This window comes from Saimiri boliviensis, chromosome 1 (assembly GCF_048565385.1).
Source record: "Saimiri boliviensis isolate mSaiBol1 chromosome 1, mSaiBol1.pri, whole genome shotgun sequence".
In the NCBI taxonomy this organism is placed as follows: domain Eukaryota; kingdom Metazoa; phylum Chordata; class Mammalia; order Primates; family Cebidae; genus Saimiri; species Saimiri boliviensis.
Window position 1 is genome coordinate 101,574,756 of NC_133449.1, and position 17,799 is coordinate 101,592,554.

At 54.0% G+C, this 17,799-nt stretch overlaps 1 protein-coding gene across 1 annotated transcript in view; it reads left to right on the top strand.

Annotated features, from left to right (window-relative positions):
- JPH3 (junctophilin 3) overlaps window positions 1-17,799 on the top strand; it is a 102,989-nt gene that overhangs the window by 36,595 nt on the left and 48,595 nt on the right. Inside the window, exon 2 of the mRNA XM_003922829.3 lies at window positions 5,461-6,238. Coding sequence (XP_003922878.1) covers window positions 5,461-6,238 — 778 coding nt within the window. The remainder of the gene's footprint in view (window positions 1-5,460; window positions 6,239-17,799) is intronic.

A 17,799-nucleotide genomic window follows, 5' to 3' on the forward strand; every position in this document is an offset into this window, starting at 1 on the left:
GGCCTCCTGTCTCCTTCCTGACCTTGGAGCCTTTCACACTTCATGGTCCCACCAGACCCTGCGTGAAGCTCCTGGTGAGCAAACGAGGCAGCTCCACCTTAAAAGCTGAGGGAGAGATACACGTCACCTAAAATGTCCCATCCCAGTCATCTTCACCAGAACTTCCTCCATCATCTTCCCAAACTGAAACTCACTCCCACTAAATGCTCGCTGCGCGTTCTCCCTCCCGGCCCCTGGCACCCTCCATTCTACTGTGTCTAGGAATCTGACGACTCTAGGGACCCCAGGAAAGTGAAACCCCACAGGATTTGCCCTTCATGCCTGGCTTACTGTACGCTGCACGATGGCCTCAAGGCTCATCCAAGGAGCAGAGGGTGTCCGGCTTTCCTTCCTTTTTAAAGCTGAGTGATATTCCACTGCATGGCGGGGGATCACGTCATTTTTTCCATGATGTCTTCACTTTTCAGCTGTTGTTCCCAACTGTGTCTGTAAGCTGGAACATGCCTTGACGGAGGAGGGATGTCTGGGAGTATGTGAGCCTTTCCTCTTTCCAGGATGATCCTTCACTTTGCAGGGGCAGCCCACCATCCTGGACTTCCAGCTGAGGGGCGGCCAAACTTTACAAATACAGGCTGTCCAGCTACATTTGAATGCCGCAAAATCCACAAATGCTTTCTATTTTTATTTATTTGTGTAGAGACGGAGTCTCGCTCTGTCACCCATGATCTTGGCTCAGTGCAGTCTTCACCTCCCAAGTTCAAGTGATCCTCCTGCCTCACCTCCCCAGTAGCTGGGATTATAGGCACCCACCACCGTGCCTGGCTATTTTTTTTTTTTTTTTTTTGTATTTTTAGTAGGAATAGGGTTTCATTATGTTGGCCAGGCTAGTTTCAAACTCCTGACCTCAAGTGATCCACTGAACTCGGCCTCCCAAAGTGGTAGGGTTGCATGCGTGAGCCACCCTACCCAGCCAACCAACGTTTTTTAAATATAATTAGGTCCCATGCAGTGTGTCCTCTAAAGAACAATGTTGTGTTAATCTGAGACTCGGATGTCCCAGGCATGCTGTGTCTTCTGACAACCCTGTCCACAGCCCTCACGAAAAGGGCTGCAGTCTTGGGGTGAAGGGAAGGGCCCTGCAATGGCAGCCTGTGCCCAGCTTGGACTGGCCATGGGAAGGCCACTGTCCAGGTGGATCTGGCCTTTGTTAAGGGCCACCCCCCGAGACCCACCAAGTCTGGTTCCCGTTTCCTCTTCACAAACTCCATCTTGGAAGAGCATCTGGGTGTGGAGCAAGCCACAAGGTTTCCCTGCATATGGTCCACACTGGAGTGCCAGGTAGTTTTGAGTCAGCTGGTCAGCTGGTCAGCTGGTCAGCTGCCCCTTCTGCCTCTTCTCCACACCCATCACAGCTGCCTCCAGTGCTGGGACCTTTGGGGAAGAGGCTGAGGCTGACATCTGGTAGGATGTGTAGCGGTGCTGTGGGGTCCTTGGGTCAGGTTCACACACATCCCTGCTCTCGCAGCCCTCGGCCTTCTGCAGGAGAAGGTGCCACGTGCTAGCAGATGCGAGGGCAGGAGCTCCATCACCAGAGTCGGAGGTTTGTTCCGGCGTGGATGGCAGCGAATCACTCCTAGGTTAGCTGCCTCCCCAAGCAGCTTTGGGTATAGAATGACCGACCAGTGTGGGAGTGCTGACGTCCAGACCCCTTGCCTCAATGTGGGACAAGGCTGAAGCTGGCCTCCCGCTGAGACCACCACCTCACTTGGCCCTGTCCCGGCTGCCATGTCCTTCCCCTGGCACCCCCACTTTTCCTGCCCCAAATCTATCCAGTTCACAGTCTTCCCAGCACAGGCTCTGCTCCTGGAGAAGCTGCCCTCAGGCTGCTAGCTGATAACTTTTTTATTTTGCAGTGGAGTGCAGTGGCACGATCTTGGCTAGCTGCAACCTCTACCTCCCAGGTTCAAGAGATTCCCCTGCTTCAGACTCCCAATAAGCTGGGAGTCTACAGGCATGCGCAACCACACTGGGCTAATGTTTTGTATTTTAGTAGAGACGGGTTTCACCATGCTGATGGTCTTGATTTCCTGACCTCATGATCCGCCCATCTCGGCCTCCCAAAGTGCTAGGATTACAGGTGTAAGCTGCCCATCACTTTTTAAACAGAGGCTTTAGCTCGTGGCAGGTGCCACCATCTTTTGGAGTGAGGTGGCCTCAGGGCCTCTGGTCAGGGCTACAGCCTGATGCGTGGTCTTTGCATACCCGTCCTCTGCCCCAACTGGGCCATGTGCCGCATGGGGTGTGAGGGGCCTGTGTTGCAGCTCCCTCTGGGGCTCGTGATGTGGTTGAGCTGGATGGTGCGTTCTGGAACATCTAACACCCTGGCTGCTGTCCTGAGTCAGGCCACAGTGTTCTCCTGCTGGTCCAAATGCCGTGGGTGCTGGGCGTGGGGGCTGTGGGCCTGGGGACTGGGGTGCTTGGAGGTGCTGTGGAGGAGGAGTGGGGCTGGCGTGGAGCCCGTGGGATTTGATTGGAGAGGTGGGAGTTTGAGAGGAGAGTGTGTACAGAGCCTTGGGTAGAAAAGGCTGGGGAGGGTCAGGACCCCTTGGCGGTGGTGGGTGAAGCTGTCAGGGTGTGGGGATACTCCTGGGATGGACAGGTCACTTAGGGCTGCACAGCTTTGTATTCCACACTTAGTTTGGATCCTGCCCTCTGGTGTGGAGGGTGTGAGTGGAGGGGGCCTCGCCGGGGAGGGGGAGGGGGAGGGGCAGCAGAGAGGGGAGGGGCAGCAGGGAGGGGATGGCTGCTTTGCTCTGAGAGATGGCGGCGCCAGCCACCTGTTGCAGCCTCTCTGTTGACAGATACAGGTGAGGAGAAGGAAGGCAGCAAACCACACTGCCATGTGTGTACCTGTGCAACAATCTTGCATGTTCTTCACATGTACCCCAAAACCGAAAATGCAATTTAAAAAAAAAGTAAAAAAAAAAAGAAAAGCCTTCCCTGAAAACGCAATGCCTGATCCTAAAACTGGTAATTGACTAATGATATTAAAAGTCAACACTGATATAGTAATACTAAAAAAAAAAAAAAAGCAACTGGCAGAACAGAAGCAGCTGCTGCCAGCTCCCATCCATTTTATCCTCTGAAAAGAGAGATTGGGGTGGCCAGGTCCTCATTTTTCACGAGACAACAGAGATGTGAACTTTGATGTGAAATCTCTTGGTTTTGAGATGTTGCCAGGTAATTCCAATTTATTTATTTTTTAAAAACAGGGTTTCACCATGTTGGTCAGGCTGGTCTTGAACTCCCGACCTCAGGTGATCCACCCGCATTGGCCTCCAAAGTGCTTGGATTACAGGCGTGAGCCACCACACTCAGCCTAATAATTCCAATTTTTTATGAAAACGCCGGTGCGGCAAATGAAACTTACATATCCGTAAGTCTTGGCCTCTAGACCTCTGGTGTGCAGCCTGTGCTACTGTGAGTTGGAAGTGTGCTGGGATGGACCCGCTGTTCTCCCTGCAAAAGCCCTTACCAGGGTGGCACATCCACTCTGTCATTGCCTGGCTGCAACAAGACGCTGGAATGACTAATGACACTTGAGGTTTGCTGCGATGGGCCCCGTGCTGAGACTGGGGTGGTCCTCACGATGACCTGTGGCATGAGGAGCCTTGGTTCCATTCTACAGGTGAGGAAAATGAGGGCCAGCAGGGCCCAGACACTTGCCTGAAGTCACAGCTCACAGAGCAAGACAGGGGCCCAGGTCTGCGGACCAGGTTTCTTATTTTGTTGTGGTAAGAGAAATACAAAATGTGCCACGTTACCCACTTTTAAGTATACAATTCAGTGGCATTAATGACTTTCACGGTGTTAGGTAGCTGTTGTCACTATTTACCTCCAAGTGTTTCCCGCCATCCCACTGTCCCTGTTCAGCACGGACTCCACACGCCCCACCCTAGCCCTTGTACCCACTGTGCTACTTTCTGCATCTCTGAGTGTGACTAAGGACCCTGTGTACCTGGAAGCTTCCAATATGTGGCCTCTTTTGTGCCTGGCTCAGTTCACTCCACGTAATGTCTTCAGGTTTGTCCACGTTGCAGCCTGTGTGAGAATGTCCTACCTTGTCAAAACTGACTGGTGTTCCGTTGTATGGATGGACCGCATGGAGTCTGTGCATTTACCTGGTGGTGGACTTGGGGTTTGCTGTTACCTTTCCAGCCTTGGGAACAGTGCTGCTGAGAACCCAGGTACACAGGCAGCTGCTCCAGTCCTTGCTGTCCCTTGTTTTGGGGATATCGGGTCTGCTAATTTTATGCCTGAAGGTCATGGGCCACTGCCCCTTCCCTATGCCCTCTCTTCCATGGTGTGCCCACTGTGTGGTCTTCCACACTCTTCTTGGATAACTCCAGCAATGGGGAGCTCACTGCCTCCCAGAGTAGCCCACTCAGTGCTGAGCATGTAGCACACGTGTGTCCCTGCAGCTGCCATTTGTCGGCCCCCTGACCCTGGGTGCATCTCCTTGTCCCCACCTCGGAGCTTCCGTGTTCGCTCTGGGTTCTGTGGTTCTGACTCTGCACCACAGACTCCAATGTCTCCCTTCTCCCTCAGTGGTTTCCAAGAGAGAACAAAATCTAACCATGAGAAGTAGGATGGAGGTGTCTTCAAAAATAGCCGCTGGTGATAGAAGTTGTAAGAAGGTTAGCCGGGTGCGGTGGCTCACGCCTGTAATCCCAGCACTTTGGGAGGCTAAGGTGGGTGGATCACCTGAGGTTGGGAGTTCAAAACCTTCCTGACCGAAATGGAGAAACCCGGTGTCTACTGAATATTCAAAAAATTAGCCGAGAGTGGTGGCGCATGCCCGTAATCCCCGCTACTCGGGAGGCCGAGGCAGGAGAATCTCTTGAGCTCAGGAGGTAGAGGTTGCAGTGAGCCAAGATGGTGTCATTGCACTCTAGCCTGAGCAACAAGAGCAAAATTCCATCTCACAAAAAAGAAGTTGTAAGAATGCACTGTGGTGTGTCTGCCTCCACATACCCCGCAGCAGGTTTCATCAAGATAGGAAGCACGCTAGTAGTGGTGTGGCTTGTGCCTGTAATCCGAGCACTTTGGGAGGCTGAGGCGGGAGGATCTCTTGAGCCCAAGAGTTAGAAACCAGCCTGGGAAACATGAGACCCCATCTCTACAAATAATTTAAAAATTAGCAGAGCATAGTGGAACGCGCCTGTAGTCCCAGCTGCTCAGGAGGCTGAGGCAAGGGGATCGCTTGAGCCCAGGGGTTTCTGGCTGTAGTGAGCCGTGATGGCATCACTGCCCTCCAGCCTGGGCAACACAGCAAGAACCTGTCTCAAAAAACAATTAGAAAGCTCAGGCAGGCCTGTGGCTGCTTCCACCCTGTCTGTGGCCAGACTGTGCCCAACCCTGTGTCACTAGGCACTCACCCTTTACTCATTGTCTCCCCAGGGACCTACCAGGGCCAGTGGGTCGGTGGCATGCGCCAGGGCTATGGCGTGCGGCAGAGTGTCCCGTACGGCATGGCTGCGGTCATCCGCTCGCCCCTGAGGACGTCCATCAACTCCCTGCGCAGCGAGCACACCAATGGCACAGCCCTGCATCCTGACGCCTCTCCGGCGGTGGCCGGCAGCCCGGCGGTGTCCCGCGGGGGCTTCGTGCTCGTGGCCCACAGTGACTCCGAGATCCTCAAGAGCAAGAAGAAGGGGCTGTTTCGGCGCTCGCTGCTGAGCGGCCTGAAGCTGCGCAAGTCGGAGTCCAAGAGCAGCCTGGCCAGCCAGCGCAGCAAGCAGAGCTCCTTCCGCAGCGAGGCGGGCATGAGCACCGTCAGCTCCACGGCCAGCGACATCCACTCCACCATCAGCCTGGGCGAGGCCGAGGCCGAGCTGGCGGTCATCGAGGACGACATCGACGCCACCACCACCGAGACCTACGTGGGCGAGTGGAAGAACGACAAGCGCTCCGGGTTCGGGGTGAGCCAGCGCTCCGACGGGCTCAAGTACGAGGGCGAGTGGGCCAGCAACCGGCGCCACGGCTACGGCTGCATGACCTTCCCCGACGGCACCAAGGAGGAGGGCAAGTACAAGCAGAACATCCTCGTCAGCGGCAAGCGCAAGAACCTCATCCCCCTTCGGGCCAGCAAGATCCGCGAGAAGGTGGACCGCGCTGTGGAGGCCGCCGAACGGGCCGCCACCATCGCCAAGCAGAAGGCTGAGATCGCGGCTTCCAGGTAGGTGGGTGAGGGGGCGGGGGGCTTTTCTCGGTGCGCGGAAGGTGTCTGTGAGCCTGGCCTGTTCAGTCCAGCTGTCCCTCGAGGCCTTGGGCTGGGTTCGGTTTGAGGCCTACGCTGCTGTTTTTCTCAAACTATGTCCCATGGAACCCTAGCGTTCCCTCTAGGTTCTCAGAGGGGACTGTGGGCAGGATTGGTGCAGGGAAATGGTTGGTTTGTGGGGGTTCAGAGACCTGTAGACTCCCTTGAAACCGAGTAGTGTCTCCGTTCTGTATGCTGATGTTTAAAACGTTGGTGGGTAAAGAAGGTGGCTTTTCTGTTGGTATAATGCATCAGACCACTGATGTGCTGGCCAGGAGGGGTGATGCCACCAGGTGGGGGTGGCAGGGCCAGCACTGCAGGCATGTGGGAGGTAAAGTTACAGAGGCCTGCTGTCTGGGTTCTTTCTGGTTCCTGCAAGATGACTGCAGCTGGAAGGCCAGTTGCAGGTGCCTGGTGAGGGGCTCACATGTGCCTGGTGCTTTGGGGCAGCTGCTGTTCTGGGTGGGCTGCATGACTTACTGGTTTTGGGGTCTAGTGGGGCCTCTGGGCCCTGAGAGGAATGGGTGCAGAGGTAGCTTATGGGTGGGACCCACGTGGCTTGTGGGTGCCTTTAGGGGTGGGTACAGGGTGGGCCTTCAGGGCTGGAGGAAGGTACCTAGGGTCTGGTGAGCATGTGAGCCTGGGGCTGGTCCCAGCGAGGCTGTGGCCAACAGGAGCCGCCTGTGTGGGAAGTTTCCCTGCAGAAACCCAAGGGCCCCACAGGTGTACATTTGGATGTTAAAGTAGCTGAGGTTACTCAAGGGCTTTGTCAAGACCTGGGAAGGCATTTTAGGAAGCCCAGAGCCTTTGCTTCCCACCTGTGTTTGCTTTCCTGGGCCAGAGGTGGGCCTTTGGAGTAGCCCCCAGAGTCTTGGGGCAGGGATCTGGGAGCTTTGAGGGAAGTCCTGGGCTGCCCAGGCAGGAGGCTTCCACGGGGACGTTTCCCTGCATCTTTCTGGATGCTTCTGTGTTCGAAGCCCGGGGCAGACATGGCATTCTTCCAGGAAAGCTCCCAGCTCCCCTACGGCTCAGGCCTTCCCAATCTGTCGCTAATTAAACTTCAGCCACGTTGGTTCTGATTTCAGTGACCTTTGATCTATAGTGAAAAGCAAAAGCGGTGGCTGTGGTTTGTTGGCAGAAGATGCCGCTTGCAACTTCTGTGGTTTTAGAGGGAAACGAGATAGATTCCAAGAAGCCTAAAGAAACGTGGAATACCACCTGACATCGAGGTCCAAAGCGCTCTGTTTGCCTGGTGTCTGCCCCCCAAGATGTGTTCAGGCAGGAAAATAAACAGGAGCCCATGTGTGGCTACTCACCTGGTATTTTAAGAACAAATTAGATTCAGTAGTTATTTTTTCCATCGTAAATGTAATGCTTGTTCCATAGGAAAATAAATAATACTGAAAAGGGGGAAAGCTGCGCTATCGAGCTGATGAAACAACTGAGCACTCTCTTGGCGCATTTTGGTGAATTTCTTTCCTCCTTGATTTGTTGTCTTTTGTTTTTCGACTCTTTCTATTTTGTGCATTTGTGACCCTGGTGGACAAGAAGTTTGGGGTGGCTTGGGTGCAGCAGCATCACGGATTTGAGGAAGCTCATGGCAGGTCCCGTGTGACCTGCAGATTGGTTCATTACTTCATCACTTCATTAGTTCTCGGCAGCTCGAGGACTTGGCAGAAAGTGCCCTGCGGGACTGAGCCTATTTTATAGCCGTGGCACCGGGAGGATGTCCATAGGACTTGGGGGACACGAGACGTCAGGCCGTTTTCAGACAAATTACCCTAGACATTAAGAGAAGCATCTTCCCGTTAAGGAACCGAGGAAGATGGACTGAGCTGGGGCCAGCATAGGTAAGGAGCTGCCTCGAGGCAGGTTGTCAGCCTTTCTGGGCCTTGGCTTCAAATCTCTGAAGGCCTGTGAAGCCTAGGGTGTAACAGCTCCCTTTTTGGGGCATCCAGAACACCCGCCTGGGGTTTTGGGGGGCCCACGGGGTCTGTGTGTGGGAGCCTTGGTGGGGGAGGGGTCTACTTGGAGGCGGGACCTATGTACAAGTAGGCAGCATGCTGGAGTGAAAGCCCGGGAGCTGGGCCGGAAGGGTGAGACCCAAGACCCCTGCAAAGGAGCCGGGGCCAGGGCAGGGTAGGTGAACCTCCTAGTGAGTCCCCAGCCTTGGCATGGCCAGTGCCCCTGCATCTCCTGAGGAGGCATTTTACTTTATGGGCAGAAGAACAGACAGATTTGTGGAGGGAGTGAGAGGGAAGGGGCGGGTCTGCAGGCCTGTGCACTGTGGAACTGGCAGAGCCCACCGTTCCCAGCCTTCGAGACCCTGCAGCCCGTGCTGCCTGGCGGGTTGGGCTCACCTTCTGTACTGGCGGAGTCACTGAGCTGACTCCATCCCTTCGCCTGAGCAGGTGCCGTGGGCAGGGAGGTGGTTCCTGCTTCCGACATGACTAGGGTCTTGGAGCAGCTCCTTTGTGAGAAAGGAACTGGCTCCCCTGACGTGTCCTGCTATCTACATGCACGGCTCTGTGTGCCACTCATGGCCTCCACACTGCCCTGCACAGCCTACACATCTGTGCACACCCATGGAGCCGGGATGTGTGGCCATAGGTGCACCCAGGTGAAGGGCGGTGTGGCCCCTCCTTACCCTCATCTCCTGGGTGGTTTCTAGGTCACTGGTATTTAAAGTGTCTAAGAGAGGAGGCGTCAGGCCTCAAATGGGTGCTAGGAACTGGCTTCTCACTCTAACCTCTGACACCCACAGACCCATGTCCTGCCTGGGTTGTCATGGCCGAGTGCCCCAAGCTAATCACCTCCCCTCTGTACTGGGTTCCCCACTGGAGGGGGCGGGGCTCCCTGCTCCCTGTGGTGGCTCGGTGTGGGCTGGGCCTCTGGGGCCTCTGGTGCCCTTGTCCCCCAGCCCTGCTGTGAGCCAGGCAGGGGAGGCAGGTGTGTTTGTGACGGGTTTGACTCTTGGAGGCGGGAGGCGACACAGTGTTTCTGGCCATCAGAGGTTGGAGGATGAGTCTCCATTCCGGGCTGCAGGGCCTGGAGCTGTGTTTTCTCAATGGGATTAGAATTTGGAAAAAAAGAAAACAAAAAAGGAGGGGACAGAGTCCGTGGCCCTGGAGAGCGAAGCTGATGAATGGCTGGCTCATGCGCCCACAGCCCCGGGGCCGACCCTCCACTGGAGCGTGAGCGTGGCTGCACCACGTGGGCTGAGGAGTCACTGGCCCCGGGCGGGCTCCTGCTACTGTCACAGCCGAGGACTCCAGGGAGCTACAGGGTGGCTGGCGCTGTCCTCGCCCGCCCCGGCCGGCAGGGCTTGTCAGGCTGTGTGAAGTGAGAAACGGTTTGCTGTGTCTTCCGCAGAGGGCCGGGCCCTTACCCCGAAGGCAGGAAGATGGGACAGTGTTTTCCTGGAAAATGGGGCAGCAGGCGTGGAGCTCAGAATCTGAGAGGTGGTGCTGTTGTTCCCACCTGGCAGGGGGCAGGCTGAGGTCCCATGCTGCTGAGGGGATTGGCCCCAGAGGGTGGGAGCCTGGCCTCAGCCCCAGGCCCTGGAGTCACTGTGGGTTCTGAGGGCCACGATGCCCTCCTTGGCCATGCGACATCATTGTGTGGGATGCGCCCAGGGTTTGGAGCCTTCGAGGCTCTGCAGGTGTCTGGGGGGCTTGTAAAGATGGTGGTCAGGCCTCATGCCTCAGACTATCGCATCGTGTCTAGGTGGGGCCTCAGGACCTGCATTCTGACCTGGTCCGATGGACTCAGATGCTGCTGGCCTCAGAGCCCCTGGCTGTGTGGGTGCTGCACCCGGAGACCTCAGCCCCACGGGGAGGTGAGGCATCACACGCACAACCGCAGTACAGGTGGGAGGCCAAGTCCAGCCCAGCGAGAGTGTGGCAGTGGAGAGGAGGGAGGGGTGAGGTAGGTGGTTCCAGGAGATTATGTCGGGGTGAGACCCTCTGCTGCAGAGAGGGGCAGGCAGGAGCTGGTGGCCCCCTGGAGCTGAGGTCAGGTGAGAAGGGGTTGCAGTCTCCCCGTGCCATTCTCCTGTGGGGTCCTGCTCACCCCAGTGGGCACTCTGACTAGTGAGTCTGCTGTGTCACCTAGCAGTGGACCACAGGGTGTTGGCCCTCCTGCCTTCAAACACTTAGGGCATTTTTATGGCCCATCTCCTGCCAGGAGGGCACATGCAGGGCACCCTTGCACAGAATTGCCTGTCCCAACACCCTCACTGTGCTTGGCAGCCATAGTGAATCCATCACAGTCCTTGAAGCCTGGGTTACTCTGGAAGATGAAACTCAATGCTGTTTGTGATCTGCTGCTCACTAGTAGCCCTGGGTTGGGAATCGGGATATAAATGTGTTGCCCATACTAGAGAGGAAAGTCCCGAGGAGTGACTTGGCTTCATTTTCTTTTCTTGTTTTTTTTTTTTTTTTTTTTTTTTTTGAGATGGAGTTTCGCCCTTGTTACCCAGGCTGGAGTGCAATGGCGCGATCTCGGCTCACCACAACCTCTGCCTCCTGGATTCAGGCAATTCTCCTGCCTCAGCCTCCTGAGTAGCTGGGATTACAGGCACGCGCCACCATGCCCAGCTAATTTTTTGCACTTTTAGTAGAGACGGGGTTTCACCATGTTGACCAGGATGGTCTCGATCTCTCGACCTCGTGATCCACCCGCCTCGGCCTCCTAAAGTGCTGGGATTACAGGCTTGAGCCACCGCGCCCGGCTTTTCTTGTTTTTTGAGATGAAGTTTTGCTCTGTTGCACAGGCTGGAGTGCAGTGGCGTGATCTCGGCTCACTGCAACCTCCGCCTCCTGGGTTCAAGCAATTCTCCTGCCTCAGCCTCCCGAGTAGCTTCGACTACAGGCATGTGCTACCACACCTGGGTAATTTTTGTGTTTTTGGTAGAGATGGGGTTTCACCATGTTGGCCAGGCTGGTCTTGTACTTCTGACCTTGTGATCCGCCCGCCTCAGCCTCCCAAAGTGCTGGCATTCCGGGCGTGAGACACTGCACCCTTGTTATTTGTTTGTGTATTTTTTAGCAGAGATGGGGTTTCTCCATGTTGGTCAGGCTGGTCTGAAACTCCCAACCTCAGGTGATCTGCCCACCTCGGCCTCCCAAAGTGCTGGGATTACAGGCGTGAGCTATCGCGCCCGGCCATTGCTTCATTTTCAACAGCCAATCCCCTCTGCCCCACAGTTCTAGTAGAAGCCGAGCTGGGGGCGATGGGACAGATTGTAGCCTGTTTCTCCTTCCCATCCCCTTCCTCACCGTGTGGCCCGTGGGACCTGCTCAGAACCCCAGGACAATGGTTCATGGCCCAGGAGGCATCTCAGAGTGTGACCCATGGGCTGCCTCTGCTGTAGGAGAGGGAGAGAGGGGGCAGCTCATGTGAAAGCCATGCCCCCTGCAACCTCGCAAAGCCTGCAAGAGCTCAGCCCGAGTTTGATCGTTTGCCATCATTTCTGCTGGGACCCCCGCTCTGCCTGCATCTCATGTAAACGTTGCTGTGAAGAGATGCCAAGGGGTTTTGCAAAGCCGAAGCCCAAGGTGAGAGGAGGAGGAAGGATTATTCTGAGGGCCAGGCACACCTCATTTCTGTGGGCTTCCCTTCCCTGTGCTTTGCAGATGCTGCGTTTTTACAGAGGGGAGGTTTGTGGTACCGCACGTGGAAGAAGCCCACTGGCGCCATTTTTACAACAGCATGTGCTCACTTCGTGTGTCTCTGTCCCATTTTGCTGATTCTCACGACATTTCTAGCTTTTTCATGGTTGTATCTGTTCATGGTGGTCTGTGATCAGTGGTCTTTGAGGTTACTACTGTGGTTATTTGGGGATGCCACACGTTGCACCCATATGAGACAGTGAACTTAAATAATCTGTGTTCCAACGAAGCCTTCAACCAGCCGCCCCTCCATCCCTCTCTCTCTCTCTTCCCGTCTCCCTAGCCCCTGAGACATGACAGTATTCAAAGTAGGCCAATTAATAATGCTACAATGGTTTCTAAGTGTTGATGTGAAGGAAGAGTCTTACATCTCTCAGTTTAAATGGAAACCTGGAGCAATTAAGCGTAGAGAGGAAGGTGTGTTAAAAGCCGGGACAGGCTGAAAGCTCGGCCTCATACACCAGGCAGCCTAGTATGGAATGTAAAGGAAAAGTTTACAAAGAAAACTAAAAGTGCTACTCCAGTGAATACATGAATGATGAGAAAGTGAAACAGTCTTATTGCTGATACGGAGAAAGTTTTAGGGTCTGAATAGAAGATGAAACTAACCACAACATTCCCTTAAGCCAAAGCTTAATCCAGAGCAAGGCTCTGACTCTCTTTCATGCTGTGCAGGCTCAGAGAGGTGAGGATGCTGCAGAAGAAAAGTTGGAAGCTAGCAGAGGTTGATTCATGAGGTTGAAGGAATGAAGGTGCTTCCAGAGCATCAAAGTAAAAGGTGAGGCAGCAAGGGCTGATGGAGAAGCTGCAGCGAGTCACCCGGAAGATCTGGCTGAGATTTTTGATGACGGTGGCTACACCAAACAGATTTTCACTGTCGATGGAATAGCCTTCTGTTGGAAAAAGATGCCATCTAGGACTTTCATAGCCAGAAAGAAGCTAATGCCTGGCTTTGAAGGACAGGCTGGCTCTCTTGTTAGGGGCTACCACAGCTGGAGACTTCAACCTGAAGCCCGTGTTCATTGACCATCCCAAAATTCCAAGGTCCCGTAAGAATTGTGTAAAATCTTCTCTGTCTGTGCTTTAGAAATGGAACAATAAAGCCTGGATGGCCACACATCTGCTTACAGCATTGTTTTTTTTTTTTTTTTTTTTTTTTTTTTTTTTTTTTTGAGACGGAGTTTCGCTCTTGTTACCCAGGCTGGAGTGCAATGGCGCGATCTCGGCTCACCGCAACCTCTGCCTCCCAAGTTCAGGCAATTCTCCTGCTTCAGCCTCCTGAGTAGCTGGGATTACAGGCATGCCCCACCATGCCCAGCTAATTTTTTGTATTTTTAGTAGAGACGGGGTTTCACCATGTTGACCAGGATGGTCTCGATCTCTTGACCTCGTGATCCTCCTGCCTCGGCCTCCCAAAGTGCTGGGATTACAGGCGTGAGCCACTGCACCCGGCCCCACAGCATGGTTTCTGGAATAGTTTTAAGCCCACTGTTGTGACCTACTGCTAAGAAAAAGATTCCTTTTGGCCGGGCGCGGTGGCTCACGCCTGTAATCCCAGCACTTTGGGAGGCCGAGGCGGGTGGATCACAAGGTCAAGAGATCGATACCATCCTGGTCAACACGGTGAAACCCCATCTCTACTAAAAAAAATCCAAAAAAATCAGCTGGGCATGGTGGCGCGTGCCTGTAATCCCAGCTACTCAGGAGGTTGAGGCAGGAGAATTGCCTGAACCCGGGAGGCGGAGGTTGCGGTGAGCCGAGATCGCGCCATTGCACTCCAGCCTGGGTAACAAGCGAAACTCCGTCTCAAAAAAAAAAAAAAAAGAAAAAAGAAAAAGATTCCTTTTAATATATGATTACTCACGGAAGAGCTCCCATGGAAATGTCCCAGGAGATGCATGTTGTTTTCATGCTTGCTAACATAACATCCAGTCTTCAGCTCTGGATCCAGGACTGATTTTGACTTCCAGGTCTTGTTATTTAAGAAATACATTTTGTAAGGCTATAGCTACTGTAGATGGTGATTTCTCTGATGCATCTGGGCAGAGTCTATTGAAACCCCTTCTGGAAAGGATTCACCATTTGAGATCTTGTTAAGAGCATTTGTGATTGAAGAGTGGAAATCAAAGTAACCACATTAACAAGAGTTTAGAAGTTGGTTCCAATCCTCATGGATGACTTTAGGGGCTCAAGACTTCAGGCCGGGTGCAGCGGCTCACCCTTGTCATCCCAGCAGTTTGGGAGGCTGAGGCAGGCAGATCATGAGGTCAGGAAATCAAGACCATCCTGGCCAACATGGTGAAACCCCATCTCTATTAAAATTAAAAAAAAAAAAAAAAAAAAAGCTGGGCGTGGTGCCAGGCGCCTGTAGTCCCAACTACTCGGGAAGCTGAAGCAGGAGAATTGCTTGAACCCAGGAGGTGGAGGTTGCAGTGAGCTGAGATCGCGCCACTGCACTCCAGCCTGGTGGCAGAGCGAGGCTCTGTCTCAAAAAAATGAAACAAAATAAAAGACTTTGGTGGAGGAAGGAACTGCAGACATGGTGGAAATGGCAAAAGAACTGGAATTAGAAGCAGAACCTGAAGATGGGACTGTGCTGATGCAAGCTCATGATCACACTTTGAAGACCATAGAGTTGCTGCTTAGGGGTGAACGCTGGCGAAGACGCTGTAGACAGTGTTGAAACGACAACAAAGGTTTAGTCTGTTTCTTCAGCTTGGTCAATAAAAGCAGCAACAGGGTTTGGAGATTTACTCCAGTTTTGAATGAAGCTCTACCATGAGTCACATGCTATCAAATAGCATCTTACAGCACAGAGAAATCTTTTGTGAAAGGAAGAGTCAATGGATGCAGCCACCATTGTTGTCTTATTTTAAGAAGTTGCCACCTCAGCCTTCAGCACTGACCACCCTGGTCATCCAACAGCCATTAACATGACGCCAAGACTCTCCACTGAGGGCTCAGATGATTGTTAGCGTTTTTCAGCAGTAAAGTATTTTAAAATTAAGACTCGTAATTTTCAAAGATATAATGCTACAGCCCACTTAATAGATTACAATATAGTATAAACGTAACTTCTTTCTTTTCTGAGATGGGGTCTTGCTCTGTTGCCCAGGCCGGAGTGCAGTGGCTCCACTGTGACTCACTGCAACCTTGACCTTCCAGGGCTCAAGTGATCCTCCCGCTTCAGCCTTCCAAGTAGCGTGTGGGGAGGGTGCATGTATCTGGGCTAGGATGGCCTGGGCAGGGTCAGCCCTGGTCTATCCTGGAGGGCAGGCAGGTGCAGAGCGTATGGAGGTGGCCGCCTGATGGCAGCACCGACTCTTGTGAGTTGAGGCCCTTGGATGTCCCTGGCGGTCAGCAGGACCGTGGTGGCAGGCCTGTGTGCTGGTTGTCAGCTGATGTCCCTGTGATTTTTCCATGTGAGTGCGGCCTTGACTGGGCATGTAGATCAGAGGTGACAAGTCCTGGCATCTCTACCACTTTTCCTCCTGCCCTGCACCCACTACAGACACAGCTAATTGGTGGCTGTGTCCAGAGTCTTCTTGCCAGACAGGCTCTTCTGGCAGCTCAGGACTGTCCTGCAGGCATAGCGGGAAGTGAACTGCGAGGTGAGGTTAGGCCCCGGTTGCAGAGGAGCACAGTGCGTGGTCTCCAAGCCGACGTCAGTGCCTGGACGGGACTGGAACTCTCACCCAGGCCCCTGCTTTCAGCCCTGTTCCTTCTTTCGCACCTTTCACACCCAGGCTGGGTTCGGAAATCCCTATTGATCGTAGCCTTGAAATGTCCTCTGAACTGCATTGCTCTGGGGATGTGCAAAACCCAGGGTGAGGCCTGCTCAGAAAGGGACTTCCAGATCCCTTGGTGTCTCCAGCACCTGCTGTGTGCCTGCCCCAAGCCAAGCCCGGGTCTGAACTGTGCCCGGGCCCCCGTCTGTCCCCGCTCCGCTCACTGCCGTGGCTTCCTGGCTGCAGGGCTCTCCATGAGTTAGGGATCTCCGCTGGCCGTTCCTGGAGCTGAGGGTAGAGGGAGGCACAGAAGCAAACCCTATAGGTGGGCCCGGGGAGGGTGGGTGATTTACAGAAAAGTTGCCTGGGACACTCTGATGGGCCATCTAGGAAATGCAGCCTTAATAGAGGGAGACTTTTTCGAGTTTTTTTGTTTGTTTGTTTGTTTTTTGAGGCGGAGTTTCACTTTTGTTGCCCAGGCTGGAGTGCAGTGGTGCAATCTCGGCTCACTGCAACCTCCGCCTCCCAGGTTCAAGAAATTCTCCTGCCTCAGCCTCCCAAGTAGCTGAGATTACAGGCATGCACCACGACAGCCAGCTAATTTTGTATTTTTAGTAGAGAGGGAAAGGTTTCTTCATATTGGTCAGGCTGGTCTTAAACTCCTGACCTCAGGTGATCTGTCTGCCTCGGCCTCCCAAAGTGCTGGGATTACAGGCGTGAGCCACTGCGCCCGGCCAGTCTCCATTTCTTGACCTTGTGATTCACCCCTTTTGGCCTCCCAAAGTGCTGGGAGTACAAGCATGAGCCACCGCGCCCAGCTATAACTGATTATTTTAAGCCCCTCAGTGGGGTTTCTTCATTTCTTGGAGAGAACTGTTACTCAGCATTGCCATGATAGCCACTGACTGAGGCAGGGCCTGGCGGGTGGCTCTTGAAGGCAGATGGGAGAATCCTGTCCACGTGCTGTCTTCCCACCATGAACTCTAGCCACACGGGACCACTGCTCCTCTGGACCACACGCCTCATCTTCCTCGTGTGAGTCTCCTGCCGCTGCAAACCACCACAAAGGGCTCACAGCAGCAGAAACGCACTCCCTCATTGAGCATCATCAGGGCTGCACTTCCTCTCAAGGCTCTCAGGAGGACCGTCCCTGCCCCTTCAAGCTCGAGGCTGCCCCTTGGGTTTTGATGTGTTTTTTTTTGTTTGTTTTTGAGATGGAGTCTTGCTCTGTCACCCAGGATGGAGTGCAGTGGTGCAATCTCAGCTCACTGCAACCTCAGCCTCCTGGGCTCAAGAGATTCTCCTGCCTCAGCCTCCTGAGTAGCTGGGATCACAGGCGTGAGCCACTACACCTGGCCCTCCCCTGGGTTTTGAAGGCCCTGCCGTCCCCTTGTCCCCATCTCACCGTCCTTCCCTCCTTTCTCCTAGCTCCCTCTCTCCCTGTCTTGGTTCTGATTTCCTTCTTGGGTGGAATTTCATGTTCCAGCAGGTGATCTATGTGTCTCAGGAAAGGCCATTGTGTCTGTGCTCACATAGTCCTTAAGGTTCCCAATCCTGGAGCTGGGGAGAGACCCGTTTCTCCAGGGCTTCGAAAGGCTTCGGTTGGCTCTGCTGAAGCCCCCTGCGCCATCCCCGCCTGTGAGGGATGGAATGTCCGATTGGCCGGGCACGTGCTCGCTGCAGATGTGAGGGCAGGTGGTCGTGAGAGGCGCATGCTGAGCAGCAGCTCCCCTAGGACGTGGGTGGGGAGGGCCTTGGAGGACGCTGTGAAAACCCATGTCCCAAGCCCGGGGAAGCGGTGTGGGGGTTCGTTCCTCACAGTCACAAGGAATGTTCCAGTGCCCTGTCAGTTTTCCTTTTCCTTTTTCTTTCCTTCCCTATCCTTTTCTTTTTTTTCCTTTTTTCCCCTCTCTGCTTTCTCATCTATTCTTTTTTGAGACAGGGCCTTGCTCTGTGGCTCTACCTCCTGGGCAGCTGGGACTACAGGTGTGCCCACCTGTCGTTTTATTTTGTTATTTCTTAGTATTACTTCTTTGTAGAGACAGGGGTCTGGCTATGCTGCCCAGGCTGGTCTCAAACT